This window comes from Rattus norvegicus, chromosome 9 (genome assembly GCF_036323735.1).
Source record: "Rattus norvegicus strain BN/NHsdMcwi chromosome 9, GRCr8, whole genome shotgun sequence".
Lineage (NCBI taxonomy): Eukaryota > Metazoa > Chordata > Mammalia > Rodentia > Muridae > Rattus > Rattus norvegicus.
In genome coordinates this window covers 1,213,794-1,241,792 of record NC_086027.1, presented here as the reverse complement: position 1 = coordinate 1,241,792, position 27,999 = coordinate 1,213,794, and the positions used below count along the sequence as shown (strand labels likewise).

The 27,999-nt window shown below is 50.7% G+C and overlaps 2 protein-coding genes across 10 annotated transcripts; one reads left to right on the top strand and one right to left on the bottom strand.

The window, feature by feature from the left end:
• Uhrf1 (ubiquitin-like with PHD and ring finger domains 1) lies at positions 1–21,631 on the bottom strand. Of its 6 annotated transcripts, none has more exons than XM_039083462.2 (17): positions 21,501–21,631; positions 17,622–17,797; positions 12,797–13,039; positions 11,895–12,055; positions 10,704–10,919; positions 10,086–10,189; positions 9,802–10,012; positions 7,791–7,914; positions 7,604–7,711; positions 7,225–7,329; positions 6,158–6,264; positions 4,907–5,066; positions 4,687–4,824; positions 3,078–3,198; positions 2,815–2,960; positions 1,466–1,570; positions 1–1,242 (listed from the first exon to the last, which is right to left on the bottom strand). In XM_039083462.2, the coding sequence occupies exons 2-17, from the start codon at positions 17,772–17,774 to the stop codon at positions 1,096–1,098; spliced, it is 2,349 nt and encodes a 782-aa protein (XP_038939390.1). In that variant the 5' UTR covers positions 17,775–17,797; positions 21,501–21,631; the 3' UTR covers positions 1–1,095.
• Arrdc5 (arrestin domain containing 5) lies at positions 20,605–27,999 on the top strand. 4 transcript variants are annotated; one of them, XM_063267723.1, is made up of 3 exons: positions 20,605–20,805; positions 24,490–24,637; positions 27,440–27,999. In XM_063267723.1, the coding sequence occupies exons 2-3, from the start codon at positions 24,551–24,553 to the stop codon at positions 27,956–27,958; spliced, it is 606 nt and encodes a 201-aa protein (XP_063123793.1). In that variant the 5' UTR covers positions 20,605–20,805; positions 24,490–24,550; the 3' UTR covers positions 27,959–27,999. The 4 variants fall into 4 exon arrangements, with proteins under 4 accessions (XP_063123793.1, XP_063123792.1, XP_063123794.1 ...); XM_063267722.1 differs by having other exon boundaries at positions 20,608–20,805; positions 24,432–24,637; XM_063267724.1 differs by lacking the exon at positions 20,605–20,805 and adding an exon at positions 21,813–22,155 and having other exon boundaries at positions 24,432–24,632.

Here is a 27,999-nt window from a genome sequence, read left to right as displayed (position 1 = left end):
TTCAAATATACCTGCAGAAAAAAATTTATTGAGATCTAAAATCTTAACAAGAAATAGGGAACTTTAGAAAACATCCACATGGAATTTTATCTTCTTGCAATGTTAATCTAACAAAAAAAAACCCCAGAAAACAAAACAGTCTATAAAACTGTGCTGTCCTCTCTGCCTGCAGTAAATGTTCAGTTTCTACGAGATACACCTGCACACTTTGGTAAAGTTACAAGTCACAAAAGAAAACAAAAACCAACCAAAGAAAACATCTTCCTTGGTACAGGCTGTAACTACAAAATAAATTCATGAAGGAAACCATTTATCCCGCTTAAAAAAAAATAAAAATTATAATTAAAAAAAAAAACAAAAACAAAAACAAAAATGTAATACAGACACCCTTGGAATTCTCAGTTGCTGAGTTAAAAACAAGATGGAACTAATGCCCATCTCAGCCCTCAATGACACCCACCCAGCGGCGCACTCTGAAAGCCAGGCTTCACAGGTGGGCGGGCGTCCAATGGCTCACTGGTGAACACAATGAAATGTCAAGCCCAAGGCACATGCAGTTTCAACTCAGCTGGTCCCCTGAGCTGAGGTGACAGCCAAGTTCCTCTACTGTTGTGTCAGCAGATGGAGGCCAGGGCTGAGGCTGGCCCATGGCACTGTCCAGGTCTCCTATGAAGGCCTGAGGGATGGCTGCAGGGGTTATCCCTTGAATGAAGTACATAGATGGCTGCCAGGAAGAGGTGCCTGAGCAGCTGGCATGGGGAGAGAACTCCTTCCAACATGATGATGAGGCAGACCTCATGGGGCTCAACAGTTTCTAAGCCCATCTCCACCCCCCCCCCCAAAAAAAAGAAAAAGAAAAAAAGAAAAGTTTTTTTCCCCTTCTTTTGGGAGAATAAATTGCAGGCTTTGTTATTTAAAAAGAAAAGAAAGAGGAATGAAAAACATTAGTCCAACTGGTAGCCAGAACATGGGGTTCCTATAGGTTCCTGGTTAACTGGCAACCACAGCAGAAGAGTTGCCAGGGACAGACATGATAGGACAACACCTTCAAGCTACATCCACTATGAACTTGGGCCGTCTGCCTGGGTCTTGGCATCACCGGCCGCTGCCATAGCCAGGGAAGAGCTGGTTGAGAATGGTCTGCAAGGGCTGATTCACTCGGGTTGGGGAGCTGTGGTCCAGGTCATAGCGACATGCTGGGCAGCTGAACACCTGGGCACGGAAGGACCTGTCCAGGCAGTCCTGTATGAGACATGGGCGGGTTGAGGGGACAGCTGGGAGCAGGCACACAGGACTCCGTCCTAACTCTCAAGCACCCACTGGGCTCCCTCTTGGTAGTCCCTGGCAACATCCCACAGGGTATGGGGTTCTGGGATCTCTACAAAGGATACAGCTGAAGCAACTACCAAGAAACCACCAACATGCAGAGGGTGGGTTTAAGCCATACTCCCACCTGCATTCTCACCTTACAAACGTTGTGCTGACACACGGTGGTGACTGGCCGGAACACCAACTCCTGGCAACAGATGCACTGGAAAGCCTCCTTCACCTTGCTCAGGAAGATCTGGTACTGCAGGGCAGGTGCAAAAGGGCCCATTTCCATCATTCTCACTCCAGTCACAAGACAGCGTCTCCTACACCCATCTGACCCTGAGCAAAGACTAAGGACATTGCAGTGGACAGACACAGAGACAAGGCCTCGGACGACACAAGGTGGCAACCCTGTGCAGCTGACCTGGCCTCAGACACTGAAAATGATAGGAAGGGGCTGAGCTTCTTCAAGTCCCTTTAGTACAGACCTCAGCTTTCAGCCCTGAGGCACATAGAGTGTGTTTGTGAACTGACTATCAAGAATCAAGGTCCATAAGAAGTAGAGGCTTTATTCAGTTTGACCCCAACTGAACCCCAGAAGCTGGCCTCTCCAAGACACCAGCCATCAAGGCAGGGCCTCACCCTGGTTCAACAGGTCTTCATCAGCACACATTTATAGCACTTACATAAGAATGTCACTCCGGGAACACACTTAAGTCTAGCACAGCAAAAGCAAAGGGACTCCCAAAGCCACAGAGGCACAACAGAAAATAGGTGCAGCAGCCTGTGTGGTGATTTGCATATGCTTGGCCCAGGGAGGGGCATTATTAGGAAGGAAATGTGGCCTTGTTGGAGTAGGTGTGTCACTGTGGAGGTGGGCTTTAAGACCTTCATCCTAGTTACCTGGAAGCTAAGAACTCTCCTAGCTACGTTCTGATGAAGATGTAGAACTTTCAGCTCTGCCTACACCATGCTTGCCTGGACAATGTCATGTTCCCACCTTGATGATAATGGATTGAACCTCTGAACCTGTTAAGCCAGCCCCCACTTAAATGTCTTTATGAGAGTTGCCTTGGTAATGGTGTCTGTTCACAGTAGTAAAATCCTAAGACACTATATGAGCTCAACCCATGGATGGATGGACCACCACCACAGAAGGCAGTGTTCGAAGAGGAATATTACTCAAGCATGAAAAAGGGTATTCTGCTATCCACTCCAACACAGGTGAGCCTCAGTGCTGTGAGCCAGCATAGAAAAACAAAACTGCAGGGTCCCACTGCCAGGAAGTCCTCGGAGTCAGAACCACCGAGGAAGAGGAATGGTGGGTGCCAGAAGCTAGTTAGTGTTAAAAACAAGCAGCTTTGGTGTTGGGTATGGAGAGTTCCAGAGATAGCTGCACAACCACAGGAGTCCGGGCCATGTGCAGAAGACACTGGAGTGCTATAGTAGGGAACAGACTCTGACCAAGCTTGCCCATAGGAGGGTAGGACCCAAGTGGCTCACCGGCCCATCCTGAAGGGAGCTCAGCACGTCATCCCACAGCTTGGCGTTGCCCTTGTCCTCCTTGATGAGGTTGGCCTGCTGCAATGGAAGTGTGTAGGGCTCCAGCTTGCTCTTCTTGGAGACACGGGGGCTTGTGGTGGCCGGGCCTGTGGGGAGTTGGGAGGAGGCAGAACAAGGCCTGTTGAGTGCAGCACTGCTGCTGAGCACGTCAGATGTGTGGGGCATACAGGATGGACAGGAAGACCCAACGGGTAGACACCCACCTGTGGACTTCCGCTTGCTTTTGCCTATCTTGGAAGATGATGGTCCCTGCTCCAAGGCCTTGGCCGGGCGCTTCCTGTTCTTCTCCTTGTTAGCCAAGGCCTCCAAGTAGCCTTCAGGATACTGAACGGGGAGGGTGGAAGGCAGAGTCAGGACTCGGCCCATCCTGCAGTCACAGTGCCATCACCCAACAAGCTCTTGGGCACCCAAGGGGATTTACTATGCAAGCATAGAGGCCAAGTATGGCAGCAAAGAGATCCTAGCACTCGGAGGTCAGTAGTCCTTTAAGGCCAGCAGCCTGCACTCTGTGGAAAGAAGATCCTTACCCAAAACTACACAGAGCCAGGACTGACAGCACATTCCTATCACCCCTCAGGAGTTCAAAGGTCATCCTGAGGGTTGGGGATTTAGCTCAGTGATAGAGTGCTTGCCTAGCAAGCGCAAGGCCCTGGGTTCGGTCCCCAGTTCCGAAAAAAAGAAAAGGGGGAAAAAAAAAAAAAAGGTCATCCTGAGCTATATAGCAACCTCAGGCTAGCCGAACAGAGGTCCACAAAGCCAGGTACGGAAATGCCCTACCTGTGATCTGGGAGACTACAGCAGGAGGATGGTTATGAGCTACAGGCCAGCCTTAGTTACAATATGAGACCTTTAAAGATCACACAAAGAAAAGTCTTACCAGTCCTACCCCTGACCATTTCCTAGCCCCCAACCCTGCTTCTGCACACGCAGGCAGGCAGGCAGGCAGGCAGGCAGGCAGGCAGGCAGGCAGGCAGACAGACACACACACACACACACACACACACACACACGTTTCTGTACATCCTGCTATACACATTTAGTGCAGCCCACAAACGCATGCCCTTTGGACCACTAAGGTTCCTAAATGTCCCCAAACAGGATGAAAGTGTGACTAGTATCTTGAGGGCTTGCTATCCTTAGCTGCACATGCAACTCCCTGTCTTCTATCAGTCCTGGTAGCTTCTTCCTACTGATGCTTTCATCAGGAGTCGGGAACAGAAGAAACATCAGCCACATGCACGTGTGTGTGTGTGTGTGTGTGTGTGTGTGTGTGTATACTGTGTGTATGCAATGCCTGAAGAAACATCAGCCACATGCGTGTGTGTGTGTGTGTGTGTGTACTGTGTGTATGCAATGCCTGAAGAGGCTGTCAGGTCTTATGACTGGAGTAATAGACGTTGTGAACGGCCATGTGGGTGCTGGGAATCAGACTAAGACCCTCTGCAGGCGCAGCCAGTGCTTTTAACTGAGCCATCACTCTCTCCTTAGGATTTTCTTCAAGATAGGAGCTCATGAAGTCCAGGCTGGCCTATCTTCACTGTGGAGGCTAGCCTCGAACCCCTGATCCTGATTTATGTGGTGCTACAGATAAAACACGGACTTCACGAAAAGGGATGCTCTACCCAGAGCCACAGGCCTAACCCCACTTTTGTTTTGCCAAGAGGGTCTTGCTATGTAGCCCAGGCTGGCCTTGAACTCAGAATCCTCCTGCCTCTGCCTTCTGAGGGCCAGCCAGGACCACAGTTCCTAGCCTGGGGCCTGGAAGCAGATGAAGTACCCATAATCCCAGCTCCCACCATGATGGACACACACCTGCATAGTGAGGCCCAGCTGCCGAGTGCGGTCCTTGCCCTCCCGAGTCCACGGCTCAGGTTCAGTGTCATCCCGTCGAAGGAGATAGCGCCACACAATGAAGCCAGATTTCCCCTTCTCCGGCCAGTACTTGACCACCTGTGGAGAGGACAGTGTGGCTGGTGCAGTGTGGTGTGGGGATCTCGGGGCACAGGCAGGACATGGCAGGCTCACTGCTCACCTTGTAGATGCCATCATAGCGGTTCCCCTCTGCAGGTGCGTACTTGCTATGTTTGCCTCCCTTCATGTTCCGGACCACACGCACCGGCTTACCCTGGCGCCAGTCTTCAGCCTCCGCACCTTTCTCATTGATTGGGGAGTGGCAATTGAGCGCCAGAGCCCTTTGGGGACACAGGACACACATGGGAAGTCACAACATGTCTCCCCAAAAACGGCACATCCTGTCATGCATAGATCCATGGCATCAGCAACAAGCTTGCTAGCTAGCACAGGCCAGAACCTGCCAGAGGCAAGTCTGATCTAAATGCCCCCAAAAGGGGGTGCAGGGGCTGCTCAGTGGTTAGAGCACTGGTTGCTCTCAAAGGACCTAGTTCAATTCCCAGCACCTATATGGTAGCTCACAACTGTCTGTGACTCCAGACCCAGGAGATCCAGCACCCTTCTCCTGATCTCTGTGGACACTGCCCTGGAAGATGTGTTAGAACTGCACCCTGGCTACAATAGACCAGAACACAGGGGACCCTGCCCAGAATCTTTCCCCCATGATGAAAGTGTTACACCTGGGGGGGTTGGGGATTTAGCTCAGCGGTAGAGTGCTTGCCTAGCAAGCACAAGGCCCTGGGTTTGGTCCCCAGCTCTGAAGAAAAAAAAAAAAAAAAAAAAAAGAAAGTGTTACAGTGTTACACCTGGCTGGGATTGTGGCCACGAGACACAGATCCACCATGAGGGAAACAGAAGTAGATATAAACATGGTATACAGCCAGGATGGGGGTAGCCTCTTTCCAGTGGTAGACACCACTGTCTATGGAAACATGACTTGGAGAAAATTCCTAGGGCTGGGGGCATAGCTGAGTGGATAGCATTGGCCTAGCATTCACAACGCCATGGGGCTGGACAGATGGCTCAACAGTTAGGGCACCAACTGCCTTTGCAGAGGACCCAGGTTCAATTCCCAGCACTAACATGGGACTGACACTATCTGTTAACTCCAGCTCTACCAGACCTGATGCCCTCTTGTGGCCTCATACTAGACAGAAGTGGTGTTCAGACATCCAGACAAAACACCTTCTGCAGCCTTCAGGGAAGATGTCTTCTTGATATAAAATAAGCCTGAGACTTGAATCTAGATCACACCTTTAACCTCTGACAAGCCAGCATGGTACGCACACTGAGACTGTCTCAAAACTGAGATTTAGATCTCTGGGTAAGAGTCCATAAGGAGTGGAGCACTGGGAGCCATGCGCTTACAGACCTGTTGTTATTAGTGAGTTTCTGGTCAGAGGACTGTCCCGCTGTACGCTTGTTGCCAGAGAGGTCTCGGCCACCACTGCCCGTGTAGGTGAAGAAATTGCCATTATCCTGCAATGGAGAAGAATGGCTATGAGCCCTCAGCATAGGGGGCGTAAGTTGCCCAACTAGGTGAGGACAAGAGTATGAGCCCTGAGGAGGCAGTGACTGGGAGGCTCAAAGCAAACGGAGTCTGAGAGGCAGTGGTATAAGGATGCCCAGAGGAGCCACGCAGCCATCCTGTGTCCCCCTAACAGGCAAACCAAATGCAGCTCTCTGAAATGCCAAGTCCTCTCCTAGCATGGAGGAACTGGAAGGCACAACGCTTAATGCCATGAGCCAGACTCAGGAACACACAGCACAGCGTCCCATGCCTGGAATCCCCAGTTGTCAGACCAGAGAGGGAAGGCAGTGTCAGGGACTGCCGAGACGCAGGGAGTTCAGTGCCTGATAAACAAGTCTCAGCACAGGGAACACCAGAGCTCTGGAGACGGATATAGAAACAGTGGCACCTAACATGTCCTGTGACTGAAATTGGAGTGCCCCCTTTGCTGAGAAGGGTGTGGAATGTCTGCCCAACCTGTCATTTCCCAGCCTCCCTTCTCATTAAGCAGCCATCACACCCCAACAGAGCTGCCCTGAGCACAAAGCCAGGCCGGCTCCTGCTACCCCACTCAACCACACCCATTGCAGCATGCTCAGAACCATTTTTCCTCTCCTCATAAAATCAAGACTTATTTTTGTGCTTTAGGTAACACTTCGTGGCATCCCTTTGGCAGAAATGAACCACAAGTGTTCTTGTTGTCTGCGGATACTACTAGGTCTAACAGGAATGACGGAAACACATTGAGAGCAGAACCTTGCAGCCCTAGACAGCACTAAGGGTGGGTGTCCAGTATGGAGACTGGGTAGAAGGACACAGAGAATCCTAACAGGCTATCCAGAGCCAGCCACAACTCCTGATCCATCTATCAGCCACGGTGGGCAATGCCGAGAGGCAAGTCTTGGTGAAGGAAGGGGCACAGTGCTCACCACATCATCCTCATAGCCACCAGCCAGCACCAGTGAGTAGGCACCGTCGTTGCTCCGACCATGAATACCCGCCACATGTGGCCGATGCACACCGGACTCACTGACCTGCGAAGACCACAGAGATACCCACTCCATCTCCTGTGGACTGTGTCCCTCTGCATACCACCCCAGGATGACAGTCCCAACAAGAGCACACTGGCCCAATGGACCATAAAGGAGCTCCTTTGGCCATGACAAGGTTCTAGGGTTATGCTGCAACCTGACACCCTTCTCCAAGCAGGTACCCGCCTGAACCCCATTCAGCAATCATTTCCTGCCTCTGCCACATCTGAGACAAACTCAATAGAGAAATGTCTGGAACCCTGGAGGATCAGCATACCTGGACTCTGAAGCGCCACATGGTGCCCACGGGGACACCAGGGATGGGCCCGAAGTGGTTGGCCGGTACAATAGTACACTCTGTGGTGCGGCCCACACATGCCATGCCCTGCCGTGTGGAAAGGGCTATGTGAGCAATAGGGAGTGGGGAACAGGGACAGGGACAAGAAAGGATGTGTATGCCTCACCTTGCCCCAGTCCCGTCGGGAGGAGGAAGTGGCTGACGCCATCTTTGCCTTCTTCTTGCTTTTCTTCAGTTTCTCCCCTGCTTGTACCACCTCACTGGAGTCAGTTCGGCAGCTGGGGCAGTACCTAGGAAGACAAGAATGTCACCTGCATGTGGCCCAGTGCCCAAGGACAAGATGGACAGTGTCCTTTCCCCAGACACTAGATAGGCTGAAGAGAGAAGCCATACAACCCACATGGCCATTCAGAAGCAAGGTCATGAGAGCTTAGTCAAATCGGAAACGTGGGTCTCTGGGCAGCTATGCACACTTGGAGGCACATGGTTGGACTCCAAGCTGGGCCATCCCTACTACCATAGAATGTCTATAGCACATGAGTACTCTGAACTTTCTGCTAAGAGCCCTGCCTACAGAAGGCCAGAGGGCTCTGCAGGTAGCAGCTTGCCACCAAGGTGAGTTCAATCCCCAGGACCTACATGGTAGAGAGAAGTAACTACCAAAGCTGTTACACACCCAAACACAAAACAAAAATAAATCAAAAAAAAATCTTTTTCAAAGAACCCCAGAGACCCATGGTGGTGCAACCCAACATTCAGCAGGCAGAGGCGGGTGGATCTCTGAATTCAAGGCCAACCTGGTCTACAAAGTGAGTTCCAGGACTGTGGGGATCACACAGAGAAGAAACCCTGTCTCAAATTGGGGTGAGGGGGCTAAAGTGCCACCTCCTACCACTTTATAAGAAATAAAAAATTCAAAGCCAAGCAGAGTCACTCAGGCCTGTATTTCCAGAAAGTTAGAGGCAGAGAAGTATTCCAGCTCAGAGCAGGCCTGGACTATAAAATCGGACCTTATCTCAAAAAGAACCCCCCTCCAACACACACACACACACACACACACACACACACACACACACACACACACACACACACACACACACACACGTGCGCGCGCCCAAGAACAGAGCTGGAGTGGTGGTTGCTAACACTGGCTGTCTATTTCTGCAGAGGACTGGGGCCCAGTTCCAGCACATGTGCCATTGGGATCACAGTCAACTGTTATTCCAACCCCAGGAAGATGGACATCTCTGGCCTCTGTAGGTACCCTACTCACGTGCACATTAAATATAATTTAATAATAAAGACAAATTTTAGGGCTGGAGATGGCTCAGCAGTTAAGAGTACTGGCTGCTCTTCCAGAGGACCAGGGTTCTGTTCCCAGTGCCCACATGGCAGCTCAAAAGGTCCAGAGGGGGGTTGGGGATTTAGCTCAGCGGTAGAGCGCTTACCTAGGAAGCGCAAGGCCCTGGGTTCGGTCCCCAGCTCCGAAAAAAAAAAAAAAAAAAAGGTCCAGAGGATCTGACCTCCTCATATAGAAAAAACACCAACACACATGAAATTAAAATTAAAATAAATGAATAAAAATTTAAAAGTCAAACAAAAAAGGCTGGGCAGTGATGGCATATGCTTTTAATCACAGAACTGGGGAGGCAGACAGGCAGGTCTCTGAGTTCAAGACCAGTGAGTTCCAAGACAGCTAGGGCTACACAGAGAAATCCTACCTTTAAAATGAGCAAATCCCAATGCTGAGTAAGGGAAAGACCATGGGCCATGTGACAATATCCTTCCTTCTCTGCCAGGGCTCAGGTTTCCCATCTGCACAGCATCAGACAGCTCAAAAGTAGCCCCCTTGGGCAGAGGGAAACCACGCAAGCTCCCCAAGTGCACAGTGCACAGTGGAGTGGGGCACATATTGGCAGGCCTGAGGGATAAGCCAGACTCCCTTAACACTGGTGCAGCTTCCTCTCATGAGCCTGAAGCCAAGCTGGCGGTCAGAAGTCCTGGCCAAACTCCCACCACTGCTTCCCCAGCACTGGGCTTACAGGGCCACTAATAGCCAGCTTTTGATGTACTTGAACTCAGGACAGTAGAATTGTACATCAAGGCTGAGCCACCTCCCAGCCTGTCTTACGTTTCCTTCTAGACATGCTAAGTGACCCCAGAGGTATGCCACTCACCACTCTGGCTCAGGGGGGACACAGGTGAGCGGTGGCTGCAGGCAGTACAGGTGGAAGGCCATGTCACACTCATCACACAACACTTGTTTCTCGGGAGCCTCACGCCCACCACAAATATGGCAGGCACACTTGCGACACGGTTTGTTCTCGTCATCCTTGCAGTACTGGCAGGATGGGCCGCTCTTCCCTGTATTCCGGAGGGCAGGAGGGGCTGCAGCAGGCTACAATGCCACCCGGGACTGCCATCCCCACCCAGGCACTCTCAGGGCCCGACCAAGACTCACGTCTCGAGGGGCTACCAATCAAGGGGCTCCTCTCATTAGGGAGCTCAATCTTCAAGACTTCATCCACAAATATGATCCGACAGTTGTTGAGCTGAGAATCATTCCTGCAGAACATCACAAAACCTTAGCACACTGTGGGGCTGAGCCTGGCTTCCACCTGGGTGCGTTCCTCCCCTTTGGTTTCTATATATGTGGATTCCACTATCTGGGCCCCTGGGCCCCTGGATGCCCAGGAATTCCGCCCCTGCCTCCCTCCCATGTCCCTACAGCAGTGTAAGCTTCTGCATATGGCTTCTATGTAGGTGCTGAGGATTTGAACTCAGGTTCTCAAGTTTATGCACTCGGGTTCTCCTTACCCACTAAAGCAGGAGTTTGAAGATAGCCTGGGCAAGACAGTAAGATTTGGTACCTTGCCCTTGACCTGCTGTGCAGGCCTCCAAGAACCACTCAAGCCTACACCCTCCCATAGCATGGGGACAAGGTGGACAAACACACAGAAGCATTCAGAAAGCCAAGGCTGGAGACCTTGGAGTGAGACTAGGACAGAGAGGGCCCAGTGGGAGAGTAAGGGAGCCTTATCAGGGTCCCAGTCACTCACAAAAGCATGAGGTCACTCACAAAAGCATGACGTTGCCATACAGTTCACGTGCCGTCCTGGTTTGGCGCTTCCTACAAATCTCAACATCATACCAGAAGCCACGTTTTCTGGGATAGTCCACGTTGTAGTTGGCCATGACCACCTGACCCACCTCCAGGTCCTCCCAGGGGATCACAGTGCGAGCGCGAGCACGGACATTCTTGGCTTTGACAATGTCCACTCCATGCTCTGGATAGCTGCAAGCAAAGGCCCAACCTCAGACCTACAAGGCCAACACATGCAGTCCCTTCATAGGGCCAGAGATGTGGTAGCATGGGGAGCCATATTCTGGGCAATCCCAGTGTGTATGCTGGTGACCCAGGTATGTAGAACAATGCGGGCAAATGTGGCCTCCCAAAGTGACTCCCTCCCCATCCCAGCATCTAGGGAAATAGTGACTTGAAAATGGGGCTTTTGCAGCTAGGTGAGCCTGATGACAATAAGGACAGCTCTGGGTTCTCATGAGAGAAGTGACAAAACAGAAGCAAGCATGTAACACAGACAATAGCAAACACTATGGGAAGGTGGCCATATGCCCACAAACACCAAGTCAGGGCAGCATACAACAGTTGGCTTGGGGAACCAGACGTTAGGAAATTGTTCAAGGACTAAGTGAAATAAATGTTTCTCCACATCCAGGTATGGAGGCAGATAGACCAGAGTTGACTATTGCACAGAGTATTCCCTGCGCACTGCAAGGCTTGCTCTCTGGGCAGCTGTGAGCTAGATCACCCACCTCAGATTCACTCACTTCAGGTCCATCACAGAACTGTGCTCAGCAAGCACCCTCTGCAAAGGACTTCCACACAAAATGGCTGACTATTTAAATAAAACTTTATCGATAACAATAAGCAGGGGCTACATGTGATCCCAGAGCTGGAACATGGAAATCTCTAACAAGATGTCAATTTATGCTACTGAGAACTATACCATCTACTGTCTTGATGGAAACCATCCTAGGTAGGTGAGCCATCCAGACCATCCAAGCCATGGACAGTAAAGAGCTGAGACCAAAACTGCATATGACCAGGAGAGGAAAATAGAGTTCAGCAAAGCCATAAGGTCAGGGGCCTCCTCCACGTGTGGGATACTGGTCTTATGGAAACTCTCCTGTGAATTGTGAGGGCAGGGCAGTGCTCTGGATTGGGCTGGAGACTCACGATGGTACTCACTCATCATACTTGATGTGGTACATGATGTCATCCTCTGGGGCCATAATGGCACTGGAGCTACAGGGCTCTTCCTCAGATAGGGCTTTCTTCTGTACCTGGACCACCTGGGCCTCAAACCATGCACCAAAGATATTGTCACGCACGTCCACGTACTCATTAACCTACAGGAAGCAAAAAGGTTCAGGGAACCCAGCAGCAGGGCAGAACCAGGGTCAAGAATTTAGGTTGTAGGCAAAGAGTTTCTTTTGTCACGGTGATTGAACCAAGGACCACATGTGCCTGTAGCCCAGGTTGGCCGACAAGCCTGACTCTGTAGCTCAGGTTGGCCTCACACACTCGAGCATGCTGCCTCAGCCTCCAGAGGGGATAGCAGCCAAGCTCAGCCCTATGGGCACTGGACGGGACTGGACTACTCTGTACAGAGAGCTCAATAAACACTTTCTGCAGGAGACCTCTGCTCTGATGGCTTACTGACAGCAAATAAATAGTGACCACATGTGATACTAGGTCCAGGTGTGAGCCACATCACAGGCCTCCATATACTCCAGAGTGGAAGCTCCCATGTAACCCTAGGTCCTGGGGGAGACACTATACTGCCACAAAGCCTAGCAGGTAAGTCACAGAAGGCAGAGGTGGCTCTCATGGGGCACTCTTCAGCCTCAACCACATCTAGGTTTCTCAGGGAGGCTCAACCTCCAGTTTGTCAAACATACAGAAGTTTCAACGGTCATGGGAACACGACAGTATGTATAATGCAGTCACCAGAGAGTCCCAAGGGACCCTGGAAGGCTGTCAGTACAGTGATCAGTAGGCATCACCAGGGTTGGCAAAGTATAACTCTGGGCTGGGTGCAAACTCAGAAAGCCACAATCACATCTGCACATAGTCACAGGGAACCTCACCTTGTACAGTCCTAGGTCAGTGTCCTCCCACACAGTCTTGTCATCCCCATCAGCTGTCCCTTCACCATGCGTGGACGACTTGTCTGATTCACTGTGACCCACACCATAGCCAGAGTCAGAGTCTGAGAGCTCCGAGTCCCGTTCTTTCGTACTGAGAGGTAGGGCCAGACTCTGGCGCACCAGCAGCTGGATTGTGTCATTGAGGCGCACGTCATAATCGAAGAGTGTGTGACCATCCTCCATCTGTGGGGAAATCCACAAAGACCAGGCATGGAGCAGGGGTAGATGAGGAATACAGAGGCCAGCCAAAGCTCTGTCCCAGTCCTGGGCACTCACAGCTGCTCCTGTTAGTAGCCGCAGAGGTTTTAGGGTTTCAGTGAATGACGTCCCATCCCTGGAAACTAACTGGGAGGGCATAAGAGAGAAAGGCTTGCAGGCCCATATAGCCCATGGTAACCGAGACCAAGTCTGACCAAGCCTGAGGACCATGTGAGGACTGGGACTGCAGAAAGAAGAAGGACTTCTGGTATACAAATAGGGCTACGGGGTGGGGGAGGGGATGGGGGATGGCAACCCATCTGAGGGTACAGCACTCTTCAGGAATCGGACTGGGTCTCTCTTCGGGAACTCTGTACCAGGAACTCTCCTTGTGGGAACAGGACTTGCTTGGGAACAAATAGCTTGGGAGACAATGTGGTCAGCAGTCCGTGACTGCTCTGATACACACTTACATTGGAGGCTAGAACCTTCACAATACGGGTCACCCAACACAGGGACTTTGCACCACAGGCCATACTTGGGGATCCCAAGGTGGAAGTGGATTGGAGAGAAAACACACATGGCAGTGCCCACAGTGAAACCAAATCCTTCTGCAGATGGACAAACACTGTTGTGTGCTATCCACACAGTGAAACATTACTCAGTCTTCAACAGGAGCACAGCTAAGAAAGCAACCAGGGACATCTGACAGCCATAGACATATAATGTCCATGCATATGACATACAATGCCCATTCTTATGACATATAAGGCCTATGTACATGACATATAATGCCCATGCATATGACATACAATGCCCATGCATATGACATACAATGCCCATGCATATGACATATAAGGTCTATGCATATGACATACAATGCCCATGCATATGACATACAATACTTAAGCACATGACATACAATACTTAAGCACATGACATACAATACTTAAGCACATGACATATAATACCTATGCACATGACATAAGACCCATGCACATGACATACAATACCTATGCATGACATATAATGCCCATGCATATGACATAAGGCCCATGCATATGACATACAATGCCTATGCACATGATATATAATGCCTATGCACATGATATATAATGCCCATGCACATGATCTACAATGCCCATGCACATGACCTACAATGCCTATACACATGACATACAATGCCTATGCACATGACATACACAAAGTTTTCAAAGACAAAGCTACAAGGACTGGTGGTCAGTCCTACTAGAACCGCCAGAAGGTAGGGACAGCAGTGTAGGCAATTAAACCACACAAGCCTCCCCTGCCCCTAAGGAGCCCACTAAGCTGCTCCAACCATGGTCACGGCCTGGGATAGTAAGGGCAGCCCCACTCAACATGCAGGGCAGGATGTGGCTAGAACAGGCTTGGGGCAGACTCACCCAGTAGTTCTAACTAGAACTCCTAACTCACAAGGCTGGTTGGGTGGCTTCTGACTGCTGCTTCTGGAACTACCCCTGAAGGGCCCCAGGAAAGCAGGCAGATGCCTGCAAGGTGTATGACTAGGAATAAGGATAGGTGTAGTGCCCCCCACCCTCCACTTGCCAAATGGCTGGTTAGGAAATTCAGGAAAGCATGTGAGCCCAGGCTCTGGTCACCCTTGGGATCATCTGTCACAAGAGGACAGGACAGTCTAAGAACCTGAACGACTTCAACTCCCACTCAATGACCTCAACAACAACTGAGTCCAGCAAGAGCTAAATCCAGCACTTAGTCGCAACTTCTACAAACTTCTAAGATTGAAAAGAAAACCCAGGGGGCTGGGGATTTAGCTCAGTGGTAGAGCGCTTACCTAGGAAGCGCAAGGCCCTGGGTTCGGTCCCCAGCTCCGAAAAAAAGAACCAAAAAAAAAAAAAAAGAAAAGAAAAGAAAACCCAGGGCTGGGGCTGCGTACACTCCAGAGTGCAAAGACCCTGGGCTCCATCCCCAGCACTACAGAAACCTGCCTGTCTCCATCTCAAGTAGAAACAAGTCCAGGGTTATCCTTGGTTACATAATGAATTTGACTACAGCCTGGGCTACATGAGACCTTTATCAAGGTAAGTAAAAGCTAGTGAGATGGCTCAGCAGGTAAGAGCTCTTGCCCTGTGAGTCTACAGTGGAAAGTACCAACTTTCAACACTGTCCTCTGACCCCATACATACCAAGGTGCATACACACACAGTAACAAGTTTTAAAAAAATCAACAAATAACATTTTCAGACAAGACTTTGCTCAGACTGGCCTTGAACCTGCAACCCAGCCTCAGCCTCCTGAACAGCCTAAGAGAAAGGCCTTGGCCCAGTCACTTTGTTCTGGACACATTAGGGTAGGGAGGAGGGCAACACGGTTACCTGTAGCTCAATTTGACCCTGAACTCTACAGGCAGAGGAGACTCACACAGTGCTGAAATGACAGGTGTGGTTTACAGAGTACTCAAGCATGCCAGACAAGCATTTAACCAACTCTGTCAGCTAGGCTCATGTCAATCACCCATGACACCAGCTAATGAAAAGTTGAGAGGGAAATATTCCAAGGGACTTCTGGGTGATTTTCTGGAGACTATCTCAAAAGCAGGGAACCCCGGTGGAGAAACAGAACTCTCTGAGTGTACATCATCCTGAGGGGACCCTAGGCTGATATCTGGTGACACCACCAAGCAAGCCAGGCCCTGCTGAACTCATAACGCATCACCATATGCAGCAGACCCCAGTCAATCATGCTTATTATTTGGGACATGAAAGGTTAAGTTGCCCCTGACCAGAGGGGAAAGGAACCTGGAAACGTTAGAGAAAAGCCTGTGCATACTGAGCACATTGGAGACTATGGCTATTTTCACAGGCAGTTTTAAGATAACACAGGTCTGCCAGACACATCTCACATCTGCCCTGGCAGGGATGCAGCTCAGATACAGATGGCTCCCACATACCCGCCATCCCACTCAGAGGCAAAGAGGGGCCAGCACACCAACTCCAGACACTAGCTAGCTCCTTTCAGTTCTGGAGTCTCAACAGAACTACGCATCTGAGCCACAAGAGAAAAGGAGAAAGTGAGTGAGTCAGAAACCATCTAAAACCATATGGAAGAATGGCCTATTTGCATGGTTTCTGTTGCTATCAACCACAACAGAAGCAGGCTTTCCCCAGCTCTCTGCCTGCCCCCACCTTCCAGCCCCTTGCTCCATTCCCATGACCTGCTGTAACAGAGCTACAGCGTGGAGAGAGGGAGGAAAGGGGCTAGGCAGTAATGTGTGCTGCAGGTTTGCGACAGTTAACTGTGAGGCTTGGCACACTGTTCATTCCTTTAGGTAGAGGCAGGCAAGCTGGGCTACATGAAACCCTGTCTCCCAGTAAAAACCACCAACACCATTCGGGGAGAACCTGGACAAGCATTTCTACCTCCGAGATGGTCCCAGATGTAAGTGAGCCCAGCAACCTGATAGAAGACATAGGCAACCAGTGGAAAGCCAGGGGGAAAAGATTGGATCTCTGCAGTAGGTACGGTCACTAATGTTTATACCTCTTCCACTTACTGTGAACTTGACCCACTACAGACAATTCCCAGTTTGTACTGGGTACAAAAGGAAATGAGTCCCCACTTCGGGCAATCGAACACTGTCCACACACCCAGATGCAGCAATACTCCCACTCCCATCCAGAAGGGGAGCAGTCATGGCCCCTCCTGGGGCCAGGGAGGGGGTCATTTTGATTCCTAACACAAGGCCATCAACTGGCACAGTCAGTCCCAGCGCCAAACCCATGGTCCTGGACACCAGAGGGCAGCAGTGCCCTGCCCAATCACAAAGGCAGGTACAGGCCATGAAAACCTGGCAAATCTACTTTGGACCCTTCTCTGCTGGTTGTAGTGCACTCAGTTCCAAATGTGCCTTGCAGGCACTTGTCCCACACCAGGGACCCCAATACCAGCACATGTGACTCTCAGAACCTCTAGACACTAATAATAAAGAAAGCCCGGCCAGATAAAAACGATAAAACACCCCAAGTGCGGGCAGCTGGGCTGCAAAGATGGCTGAAGGAGTGGAGGGTGTAGCACAGACTACCCCCAATAAGGGCCGCTGACCCCACTTTCCCCACAAGCCTATACAAATCAAAGTTCGGTGAGTAAAGTAGACCCTCCAGGGGTTTACTGTCTCAAGGGAGCAAGCTGCAGGAGATCAGAGTGGCTCTCAAAAGAAAAACCTAGTCCCCTCTCAGGGCCACCACGTGAGGACCGTTAAACTAATTTTAAGCCGAAACCTCCTTAGGTCCTCTGTTGGCCACTTTAAACTTTTTCCTCCAGAAAAATAATTTTTAGAACAGAGTTTAAAAGACAATAAAAAGTATCAGGCTTCGAAGCACGAGGCCAGCTGCCCGGTTACTGAGGAGGCCTGCCTTTGTTCACCCCCTCCTCCTTCCCAGCATCTGAGGCATCTCCTTCCGGGACCGAATGGAGAGGGGGGCTCTTGCTTGGTGGCTTTGAGGCAGGGTGCTTGGAACAAAGCTCAGTGGGTGGGTGAGTGAGCGGCAAGTTCCAGTGGCCACCTTACCTGTTTGCCCCTGTAAAAGAGTCTCTGCAATTGGGGTTCCACGTGAAACAGCTCCTCAATCTTTTTCCTCAGCTCCTGCACCTTGGTCAACCGGGATAGAGAGTTCACGGTGTGGGTCTCCTTCCCATCCATAGTTCGAACCTGGATCCACATGATGCCGATGTGCTGAAGGAATACTGAAAAACAGAGGGAGATCCCAGTCAGTGTGGCCTGTCAGGATGAGGGGAAGTGGAGTACCCTAACCCAGTAGCTTTCTTTACATCTGACTAAGCAAAGGAAGCAACTCCCACGATCAATCACCTGTAGCCCTGGCCCCGCTACATTGGGCAAGACCCCATCCTGGGAGGACCAGGTGGCATAAATTAGGCACTTAATGTCTTAATAACCAGCGAGTGGGGACACTTGAGTGTGAACTGCCAAGACATCCTGGGTGATCCAAGACCATCCACCACGTCTCCGAAGAAGGGGAGGGAAAAATGTCCATAGCGGGAGAAAGGCCCTGGTTAGGCTGAAAGTGGCCGCAGGTACTCATTCATACGTTCAGCCGTTCATTCATTCATTCCACGCAGTCTAAGTCCCAGTAACGGGAACTCGCCAACTCCGAAGCCGATTGGAACCTCTAGTCCCGGGAGGGGAAACTCGGTCACAGAAGGCAAGAGCCCCACACACACACACACTCGGGACTACAAGAGTTCCGGACCCGTGTCTCCCGCGCGCGTGCTTAAAGCAAGACCTCCCCCCACCCCCCGCCGCCTTGGCTGAGGCAACCGGCGGTCTCGACCGGGCTCGACCTCGGCTCGCACTCGTGGCCACAAACTCACCTGAGCCCCACCCGCAGCTGGTTGCCCTCACTTCCCCCGGGACACGACCCTGGCCACTAGGGAAAGAGTTTTAAAGACCTGGGAGGGACGAAGCCCACGCCCACACTAGCGGCCGCCGCCCAGGCCAGACCCCTGGAGCCCCGCGGTTTAAGTTCCGCCCCTCCCGGAGAGTCCACTACTGATTGGTTCCTCTCGGGCTACGTGCCCCGCCCTCCTCGCACGCGATTGGCCGAAATGTACTCAGAGACGCCAGGGCGCGCGAAACCCGACTCGGGCGCGACAATTGAATCTCCAGGAGTGTCCGCTCGCAGGCGCGGAGCCGCGTGCACTCCCCCGCGGGACCGCGCGAGTTTCCCGCGAACTTAGCGGCACCCGAGGGGATAAAAAAACCAAGTGCAGTGTGGAGGGTGCCCCTCAGGTTGCTCCTCAATGGGTGCAGAAGCACGCATGCGCGGTGGCACTGCACTGCCCGGAGCCACGCGCGGGAAACTTCTGCCAAGTTTTCTGATGTGACCGCGTGCGTGCGGGACCGGAGAGGAAGGCTCAACATGGAAGTCACAATTCGGGTTCCTCTAACACGAGGTGTGGAACCCACGCGTGGGCAATGGCTCTGCAAATCGCACCCCGCGCGCGGTAAAATTTTGCAAAGCTCCCCCCAACCCGGGCCGTCAACGTGGTGCGACTGGCTAGTAGGGGTTAAGCGTATAAGACACCCATTGGATTTCCTAAAGCAAGCCCCCCGCAGCCACGCGTGAGAAGAGTTCCTTTCAGTTTTGCGTGGTGCCTGGCGTGCCACTGTGTGAATAAGCGCGCTCTTCCACTCACCTCTCTCGCGGCGACGATCCGCACTCTCCTTTCCCCTGGAGCGCCTGGCTCTAGGTTAGGACTCTGCGGCTGAGTGACCCAGAAGGGAACCAACCGCGTAAATGGCAGAAGACCCAAGTGAGCACTAAAGCGCGGGTTCCTTCCAGCTGCTAGGAGTTTTTTCCCCGCGAAAACTCTGGGCGTTTTTTAGAAGTGGCACAGCCTGCTGCGGGAGACTGCCACCCCAATGGGTGGGGAGGGCTCTTGATTGCTGATTGGCTGGCGCTGTGGCGGGAAGCGAGAAAGCAAGTGGGGCGTCCCCACCACTGAGGATCCACCCCACCCCCGGCTCCGCCCAACGGGCCACAGACTTACCCTGCGGGCTATATCTAGTTTACCAAGAAGGCCCAGGTCTTGTAAACCCCGTAGCAATACCGGGAGAGGAGGAAGGGATCCTCCCTCGCCAAAGATTCCTGACTCCATTACATGCCTATTCCCTGTCAGCTGCCCAAACGTGGACCTCTTAATCTAAGCAGCCCTGAACCTATCTCCATATAACCTTGGGGAACTTGAGTGGTGCCGCCCCACCAGATACCCTGCACCCCAATGTCTGGTCTGCGCACCCCCAGGTGCACTGAGCTCTTCAGTAACATCACTGAGCTCATTGAATAACATCAGGACGCTACCGGTGGGCTGTCATGCTACTCATCCGCCACAGGGCTTCTTTTCCTGCCTGGTTCCCCCACCCCCACCCAGCCTTGTGCAAGCAGTCCAGGTGTGCAGGGCCTCCCTGCCCCCTCCACCCTAGCCTGCTCCATTCTAACGATTCTTTTTTTTTTTTTCTTTTTTTTCCGGGGCTGGGGACCGAACCCAGGACCTTGCGCTTCCTAGGTAAGCGCTCTACCACTGAGCCAAATCCCCAACCCCCCCTTTTTTTTTTCTTTTTTCTTTTTCTTTTTTTTTTTTCTTTTTTTTTTTTCTTTTTTTTTTTTTTTGGAGCTGGGGACCGAACCCAGGGCCTTCCGCTTGCTAGGCAAGCGCTCTACCACTGAGCTAAATCCCCAACCACCATTCTAACGATTCTTGGTGAGCACTAGGCGCTAGGCATCTATGCAGTGAACAAAGAAACTAGAGTTATGGGCCCAACCGCTTGCAAGGCACACCCTTCCCTCGAGCATGGGCCATGGGAAAGCAAATCCTGGTCTAGAAACCAATGGAGAAGAAAATAATAAACAGAACAACTCCAGGTACAATCACAAGTCATGAGGTCGGAAGTGACCGGTGCCCACGTGGGGGCTGGGACAGAGGCACTTCCGGCTGGGGAAGCCAAGAACATAAGAGGTATAGAGAAGATTTAGAGTGGGAAGACAGGAGGAGGCTCCTGGGCTGGGACGAGTAAGAGGCAGCAGAAACCATGTGAAGTCTTGGAAGTCCTGAGGGGAAGACTTCCAATCTTTAACTGTTTTTTGAAACAGTCTAGCCTCCAACTTGCTCTTAGCTGAAGATGACTTAGAACTTCAAAGCCTCTTGCCTCCACCTTGCTAGTTCCGGGCTAACAAGTATGTACTACTACACCCAGACCATTTGTGGGACTCTTACAAGGTTGTCCCTCCAAAGATGTTTCAAGTATCTCTGTGAGCCCCAAAGTTGTCTAGGCCCTCGCCTCCATGATCTGGGAAAATAGGGGTTTCTATGGTGAGGAAGGATTTCCCAAATGGGCTTAACCTCCTGGCACTGCCACACTTGGAAAGTGGGGTCAGAAGGATCAGTAGTCCAAAACCATCCTTACATAAGATCCTGTCTCAAAAATGCATATAAACAAAAATAATTAACATTAAAAGTCAGGATAGGGGGTTGGGGATTTAGCTCAGTGGTAGAGCGCTTGCCTAGCAAGCACAAGGCCCTGGGTTCAGGCCCCAGCCCCAAGGAAAAAAAAAGTCAGGATAGACAAGGTGGGTAGAGGGTGCTTGCTGCTGAGACTGAAGACCTGACTCAGTCACTAGACATGACACAAAGAGTGGAAGAAACTGACTTCCAGGAGTGCCAACCTTCATGTGCATACGCCCATACACATAATAAATAAATATATACTTTTTATTTATATAAAAAGGTGGCATGATGTCACTGTTTATGAAAACAATTGCACAAACCAGACAGACAGACAGAGCACAATGAACAGGATCAGTCCGTGGAGTATCAGGACATCTGGCTCAGGTTTTAGTGTCCTGAAGCTTATTACATACCCAAGACTGACCTCAAACTTAGCAGTTCTCCTGTCTCACAAGGATTGGGATTACTTTAAGGATCACACAAAGTTGCCCATGCTGGCCTTGAACTATTTCAGCTTCCAGAATCGGCCTCCTAAATCCCTGTGGTGACAAGCCTTGAGCTCCAGGCTCAGATTGGAGGGTTCTGGTGTGCTATTCGATCAGGATTGCGGTGTGGGTGGTCCTGGAGATGAGGCAAGAGGATAATTAGGAGGTCAAGGTCATCCTTGGATACAGAAGACGCTCAAGGCTCGGGCTAGCAGAGCACCTGTCTCTTTCCCGGAACACTGGGTGGAGCGATGTCACAGAGGTCACTACAGCAAGGAACCCAAGGGATCTGGGTGATACTCAGGGGAGGGGGAGAATGTCTCTCCCCCGCCCAACTTCCCATGTCTGTGGTGAAGTCCATCGAGGTAGTGCTGCCCCAAGATGCAGTCTACCTGGCCGGCTCGAACATAGACGGGCAGGTGGTCCTCACCCTCAACAGCACCCTCGTGGACCCCGTCGTGAAGGTGGAGCTTGTTGGTAGGGGTTATGTTGAGTGGAATGAAGAAATCGGAGAGACCCGTGATTATAGTAGAGATGTTATTTGCAATAATAAGGCAGATTATGTACATAAAACAAAAACATTCCCAATAAAAGGTAAGAATTCAACCAGCAGCCTGGGGTGGGAACACAGTAAACACATCTGCTAGTCAATCAACAATCTCTTAGGAGTATCCTGAGAGTTAGAGATAGGCAGAGGGAGCTTATGTTAAATAATTACCAGTGTGAAGACATGAAGAGGCAAGAGTCAATCAAAATGAACTCCCAAAGACCCCTGGGAAGTACTGTACTCAGTCCTGCAAACGGCTGTGACAGGCCCTCTAAGTCATCATTCTTGTTAACTTACATGCACCTTTGCCTCTGGTATTGAGACTCAAAGATCACAGGAGCAGAGGGGAGAGCAGAAAAGAGGGACAAATTCTCAATCCAGCCAACCCAGGTCTGATATTACATCACCCAGACACCCTGAGAGCTCTGTCTCCCTCCCAAATTCGTGATTGGGTGGTTGTGGGTGTTCAAAGGATTTCCAACTTTGGTATTTTATTTTTAAAGATGGTGTCTCTGTGTAGCCCTGGCTGTCCTGAAACTCACTCTGTAGACCAGGTTGGCCTTGAGCTCAGAGATCCACCTGCCTCTGCCTCTTGGAGTGCTGGGATTAAAAGTGTGTGCACCACCACCCCCTGGTTTTGTTGTTAGTATGTTATATTAATTTTTATATGCATGACTATTTTACCCATGTGTCTGTCTGTCTGTACCATGTATGTGCCTGGTGCACATGGAGGTCAGAAAAGTGCATTGAATGCCCAGGAACTGGAGTTACGGCTTGTAGGTGCTGGGAACTGAACCCAGGTCCTCTTTGAGAGCAGCCACTGCCCTAAATGCTGAACTGCCTGGTCTTAGTTTTGTTTTTGGTTTTTTTTTTTTTTTTGTTATTTTTTTTTCTTTTCTTTTTTTTCAGAGCTGGGGACCGAACCCAAGGCCTTGCACTTGCTAGGCAAGCGCTCTACCACTGAGCTAAATCCCCAACCCATTGTCTTAGTTTTAAGAAAGGGTCTTGGGGTTGGGGATTTAGCTCAGTGGTAGAGCGCTTGCCTAGCAAGTGCAAGGCCCTGGGTTCGGTCCCCAACTCCGAAAAAAAGAACCAAAAAAAAAAAAAAAGAAAAAGAAAAAAAAGAAAGGGTCTTACTCCAAGTGTCAGGAGTGTTTGGTTTTGGGGGGTTTTTTTGTTTGTTTGTTTGGTTGGTTGGTTTTTTTTTTCTTCATTGAAAGATCTAACACTTACCTGGGAACAGTATAGCACTTTGGAGGCTGAGGCAGGAGGATTATAGACAATTTGGAACCAGTGTATGACACAAGAGTTCTGGGTTCCATTCCCAAAACCAAGTAAACCAGGCATGAGGATACATGCCTGTCACTCACCATTGGAGATGGAGGCAGGAGAATCAGATTAGGAGAGCAGGTCTTCCTACACAGGGAGTTCCAGGCCAGCCAAGCTTGTCTTGGAAAACAGCACAGCAACAATAGCAACAAAGAGGAAGGGGGACGGCTGGAGAAATGACTCAGCTCTTCCAGAGGTCCTGAGTTCAATTCCCAGTAACCACACGGTGACTCACAACCGTTCTATTAGAGCTGGTGTCCTTTCCTGGTGTACAGATAAACATGCAGGCAGAATACTCTTTAAAAAGGAAGAGTTTATAACCTGTGATTCACTCAGCTACTCAGACATTTATTGAGCACCTACTGTTTTCCAATGTATGTTGTGTTAAACTTACAACACTAAACACAACTGATAATGTTTCTAATGTTACAGAAATTGCAGGGGAGGGGAGGCCACAGAAGGTCAGTGGTGGCATGAGCCTTTAACCCCAGCACTAGGGAAGCAGAGGCAGGAAGGTCTCTGTGAGTGCAAGGCCAGCCTGTTCTAAATGTGAGCTCCAGAATAGCCTGGGCTACATAGAAAGTTCCTGTCTGGGAAAAAAAAAGGAGTAAGAGGTATGGAGGGCCAGAAAGAAGGCTCATCAGGTAAGGCCACTTCCTGCCAAGGTTGAAGCACAGGCATACGCACACATACCAAACAAAAATGCAATAGAAAAAAAAAAAAGAAAAAAGAAAAAACAGAACAAGCCAGGTGTGGTGGTACACATCTTTAAACCCAGCACTTGAGACAGCCAGGGTTACACAGAGAAACCCTGTCTTGAAAAAACCAAAAAGAAAAAAAGAAAAAGTAGTTCACAGAAATGGAGGCAGAGTAGGACAGCTTCCTCAGCTGTCTCAGTCAATCAACAATCACAGGGTTGTGGCTAGTGGTTAGTTCCCACCAGCAAAGGTTCTGGACTGTTCTCACATGTGGCCTCGGTGTGTTTCACTTGCAGATAATTGGTTAAGGGCAGGCAGCCACACCTTTGACTTCCATTTCAACTTACCTCCCAGGCTCCCATCCACCTTCAACAGTAAGATCGGCCACATCTCCTACTTTGTGCAGGCCCTGTGCATGGGCCGGGAGCATATCCTGGCCAAGAAGAGGCTGTACCTGCTGGTCCAAGGGATTTCTGAATTCCGCCAGCGGAATCTAAGTGAGGTACCCAGGCATCCAGGGGGTGGGAGCAAGAACAGGAAGGCTGCTGACTCAGACTCCTGGGTGATTCCACAAAAGGAGGCTCAAAGGAGCAGCGATAGGGCTTAGTAGATAAAGGTGATTGTTGCCAAGCCTGATTACCCGAGTTCAATTTTAGGACCCATTTGGAGAATGAAGAAAAGAATCAACTTCAGTACTTTACCCTTGCCCCCCAGCCGTTTCCAGTGCATGGTGAAGCCTGGGCATTCTCCCTTCCCTCCTTCTGCCCACCCCCCCCACCACACTAATTGTTCAAAAATTTTTAATAAAAAAGGTAACTCAGAAGCTAGCGCAGGACCCTAGCAGGCGGGATGGCTCTGTGGTTTTTACACCCTGGAATGTTTGGCAGAGAAGTGACTGCTGGGGCCACTCCAGGCCCAGTTCATAATGGAGCTCTTCTACCAACCCCCCAAAGCCTGCTAAAAAGCCAGTGAGGGCATTGGAAGAAAGGGTCAAGGTAGTTTGTCCAAGAACACGAATGGTTGTCACAGTGGGGAAGCTCCTGGTATGGAATATATGGAGGGCAGGACTTAGCCCAACACCCTGCCTGGCACAGGACACCCACAGAGAACAAACAGTTCTTCCCCAGTGTCTCTGAGAGAACCTTCAGTGACTTGGGCCCAAGTGACAATGGAGGGCCTCCTGGTTGCACAGAGCCTGGATACTCAGGGTGTATCCAGAACACCGTGGCATCCCAAACACCAGTTCTGAGGTAGATTTGAAATGATACTGACCATCATCCATACCCGCAGAACCAAGCCATGTGAGTCAGGAAAGAGGGCCCTGGGTTGGAAGTCCAAGTTCAAATCCCAGTACCCACTCTGTCTGCCACATGACTCCATCCCTGCATGGGAGAAATGGGTACCTCAAACTAGGAGTGGGCATGTGACTCTAGCAGACCCAGTGGAAAGACAGAGAACAGGGCTTCTATAAACTTGGGTCTAACTCAGGCCAGTGGCATAGTCCCCACATAGAGGTTGTCACTTCACAGCAACAGAAGCCTGGAATTCAGCCAAGCTCAGGGGGGATACTGGGAAGACTCAGGACCTGAGCACCCACTGAGAGCCTCAGCAGGTGTGTACCCTCTCTGGGGCCTGGCTTCATGAGAACCAGAGGTTCCCTGCCAAAGCCCTGGAGCTGCGTAAAGCCCAGTGTGAGACAAGGAAGCCTACGTGTGACCCCAGCTTTGTCCTCATTTGAGGCCTGCCGAGGCCCCGGTGCACCCACAGAGTTGATGTTTTGGACACACAGGGGGTAAATGGTCCGTTGTTGAGAAGGCTGGGGAGAAAGGAGAGAAGCTGAGAGTAGAAGATTGCCTATATCTTTGACCCTTTCTTCCCTTCCTTCCTTCCTTCCTTCCTTCCTTCCTTCCTTCCTTCCTTCCTTTTCCTTTATTTTTACATTATTTACCTTGCTAACTGCACATCTAGGTCAGCTCGTAGGACCCAGTTCCTCGCTTCAGCCCTGTGGGCCCAGGGATTGAACCCAGGTCTAGAGATTTGGTGGCAGGTGCCTTTCTCCACTGAGCCATCTCAGAGCCCCAAGTAGGAACCTAAAGAAAGCTGAAAATCAATTTAGCATGAATGGGGTTTATTGGCCCACCCATCACCCTCACCCTGGCACTTGAAAGGCTGCAGCAGGAGCATGGCCATGTGTTAGAGGCCAACATCAGCTGCCTAGTCGGACCCTAACCATGATAATAACAGTAATAGAAATAAACCGGGGGTAGTGGTGCAGGCCTTTAATCCCGGCCCTCGGGGGAGAGAGGCAGGAGGATCTCTGAGGTTCAAGGCCATCTTGGTCTTCAGAGCAAGTCTCAAGACAGCCAGGACTACATTAACCCTATCTCAAAAATAAAATAAAATAATAAATAAATAAAGCAACATAGTGGATTCAGACAGGAAATCACCTATGAACAAATGCAGGGGGTACAGGAGGAAAGTCGGATGTCAGCTCAGTACTGCTCATACCCTGCTTTCCTAGGAGCTGAGACTTCCAGCTTTTTTTTTTTTTTCTTTTTTTTCAGAGCTGGGGACTGAACCCAGGGCCTTGCACTTGCTGGGCAAGCACTCTACCACTGAGCTAAATCCCCAACCCCTGACTTCCAGCTTTCAAATCAGATGAACTTAACCAGCAAAGCCTCTTAAATACTTAATTCAAGAAGCATTTTTGATTATTTGTTCAAGATAGAGTTTCTCTTAGTAACCCTGGCTGTTCTGGAACTCAGTATGTAGACCATACTGGCCTCAAACTCAGATCCCTTGAGATCCTACTGCCTCTACCTTCTGAGTGCTGAGATTGAAGGGTTCATAGCCATGACTGATTGCTCTTTTTTTTGGGGGGGGGGGTTTGGTTTGGTAGCCCAGGCTAGCCTTGAACTTCCTATGTAGCCAAGGATAAGGTTGGAATACCTGATCCCCCAGCCTCAGCCTGTTAAGTGCTGGGATGACAGGTGTGCCACTGTGATTGAAAGGCTTCTTTGGTGCTGGATTGGAAACCAGGGCCTTGTGTATGCTGGGTGAGTGATCTGCCCAATGAGTTATAGCCGTCTCAGTCCCATGCTTTTTAAAACAGATTCTATATCATAGTCTGCCCCCTTCTTTAGCCCAGGCTGGCCCTGAACTGACCATTCTCCATCTGAGCCTCCTGACTACTCCGAGGTTCCTAGGGCTGGAAACACAAACCTGGACCCCCACATTCTCCGCAGTGCCCCCCAGGCCTGCAAGAGATTCTGTAAGTCTCAGGGCTATCCTCTTCCCTTTACAGAACCCACTGTCTGTAGAAGCTGAGAAGAAGGTGTCATACAACTGCTGCAGCCGGGGCTGGGTGAGCTTGCATGTGCAGATGAGCAAGAACACCTTCGTGCCCGGCGAGAAGGTGACATTCACATCAGAGATCCGCAATCACACGGGCAAGTACATCAAGACTGTGGTGTTCGCCCTCTATGCCCATGTGCAGTATGAGGGCTTCACGCCAAGTGCTGAGAGGCGCCGGCGGGCAGACAGCAGTGAGTTGCTGCGACAGATGGCCAATGCACGGATTCCAGCTTTCAACAGCACCACAGTGGTTAGCGCCTTCAACCTGCCCCTGGTTTTGTCTGTGAGCAGTGGCTCCCAGGAGAACGAGATCATGAGGACCAGCTATGAGCTTGTAGTCACTATCCACCTCCCCTGGTCCTTGTCAACGGTCAAAGCCGGGCTCCCCATAATCATCACCAGTGCCAGGGAAGACAAGGCCAACTGTCCCCAGGTGAATGAGTTACCATATGAGGATCATCTGGTTTGAGTGCCTGAACTTTAAATATTAAAAGCTTATTGTAACTCTGA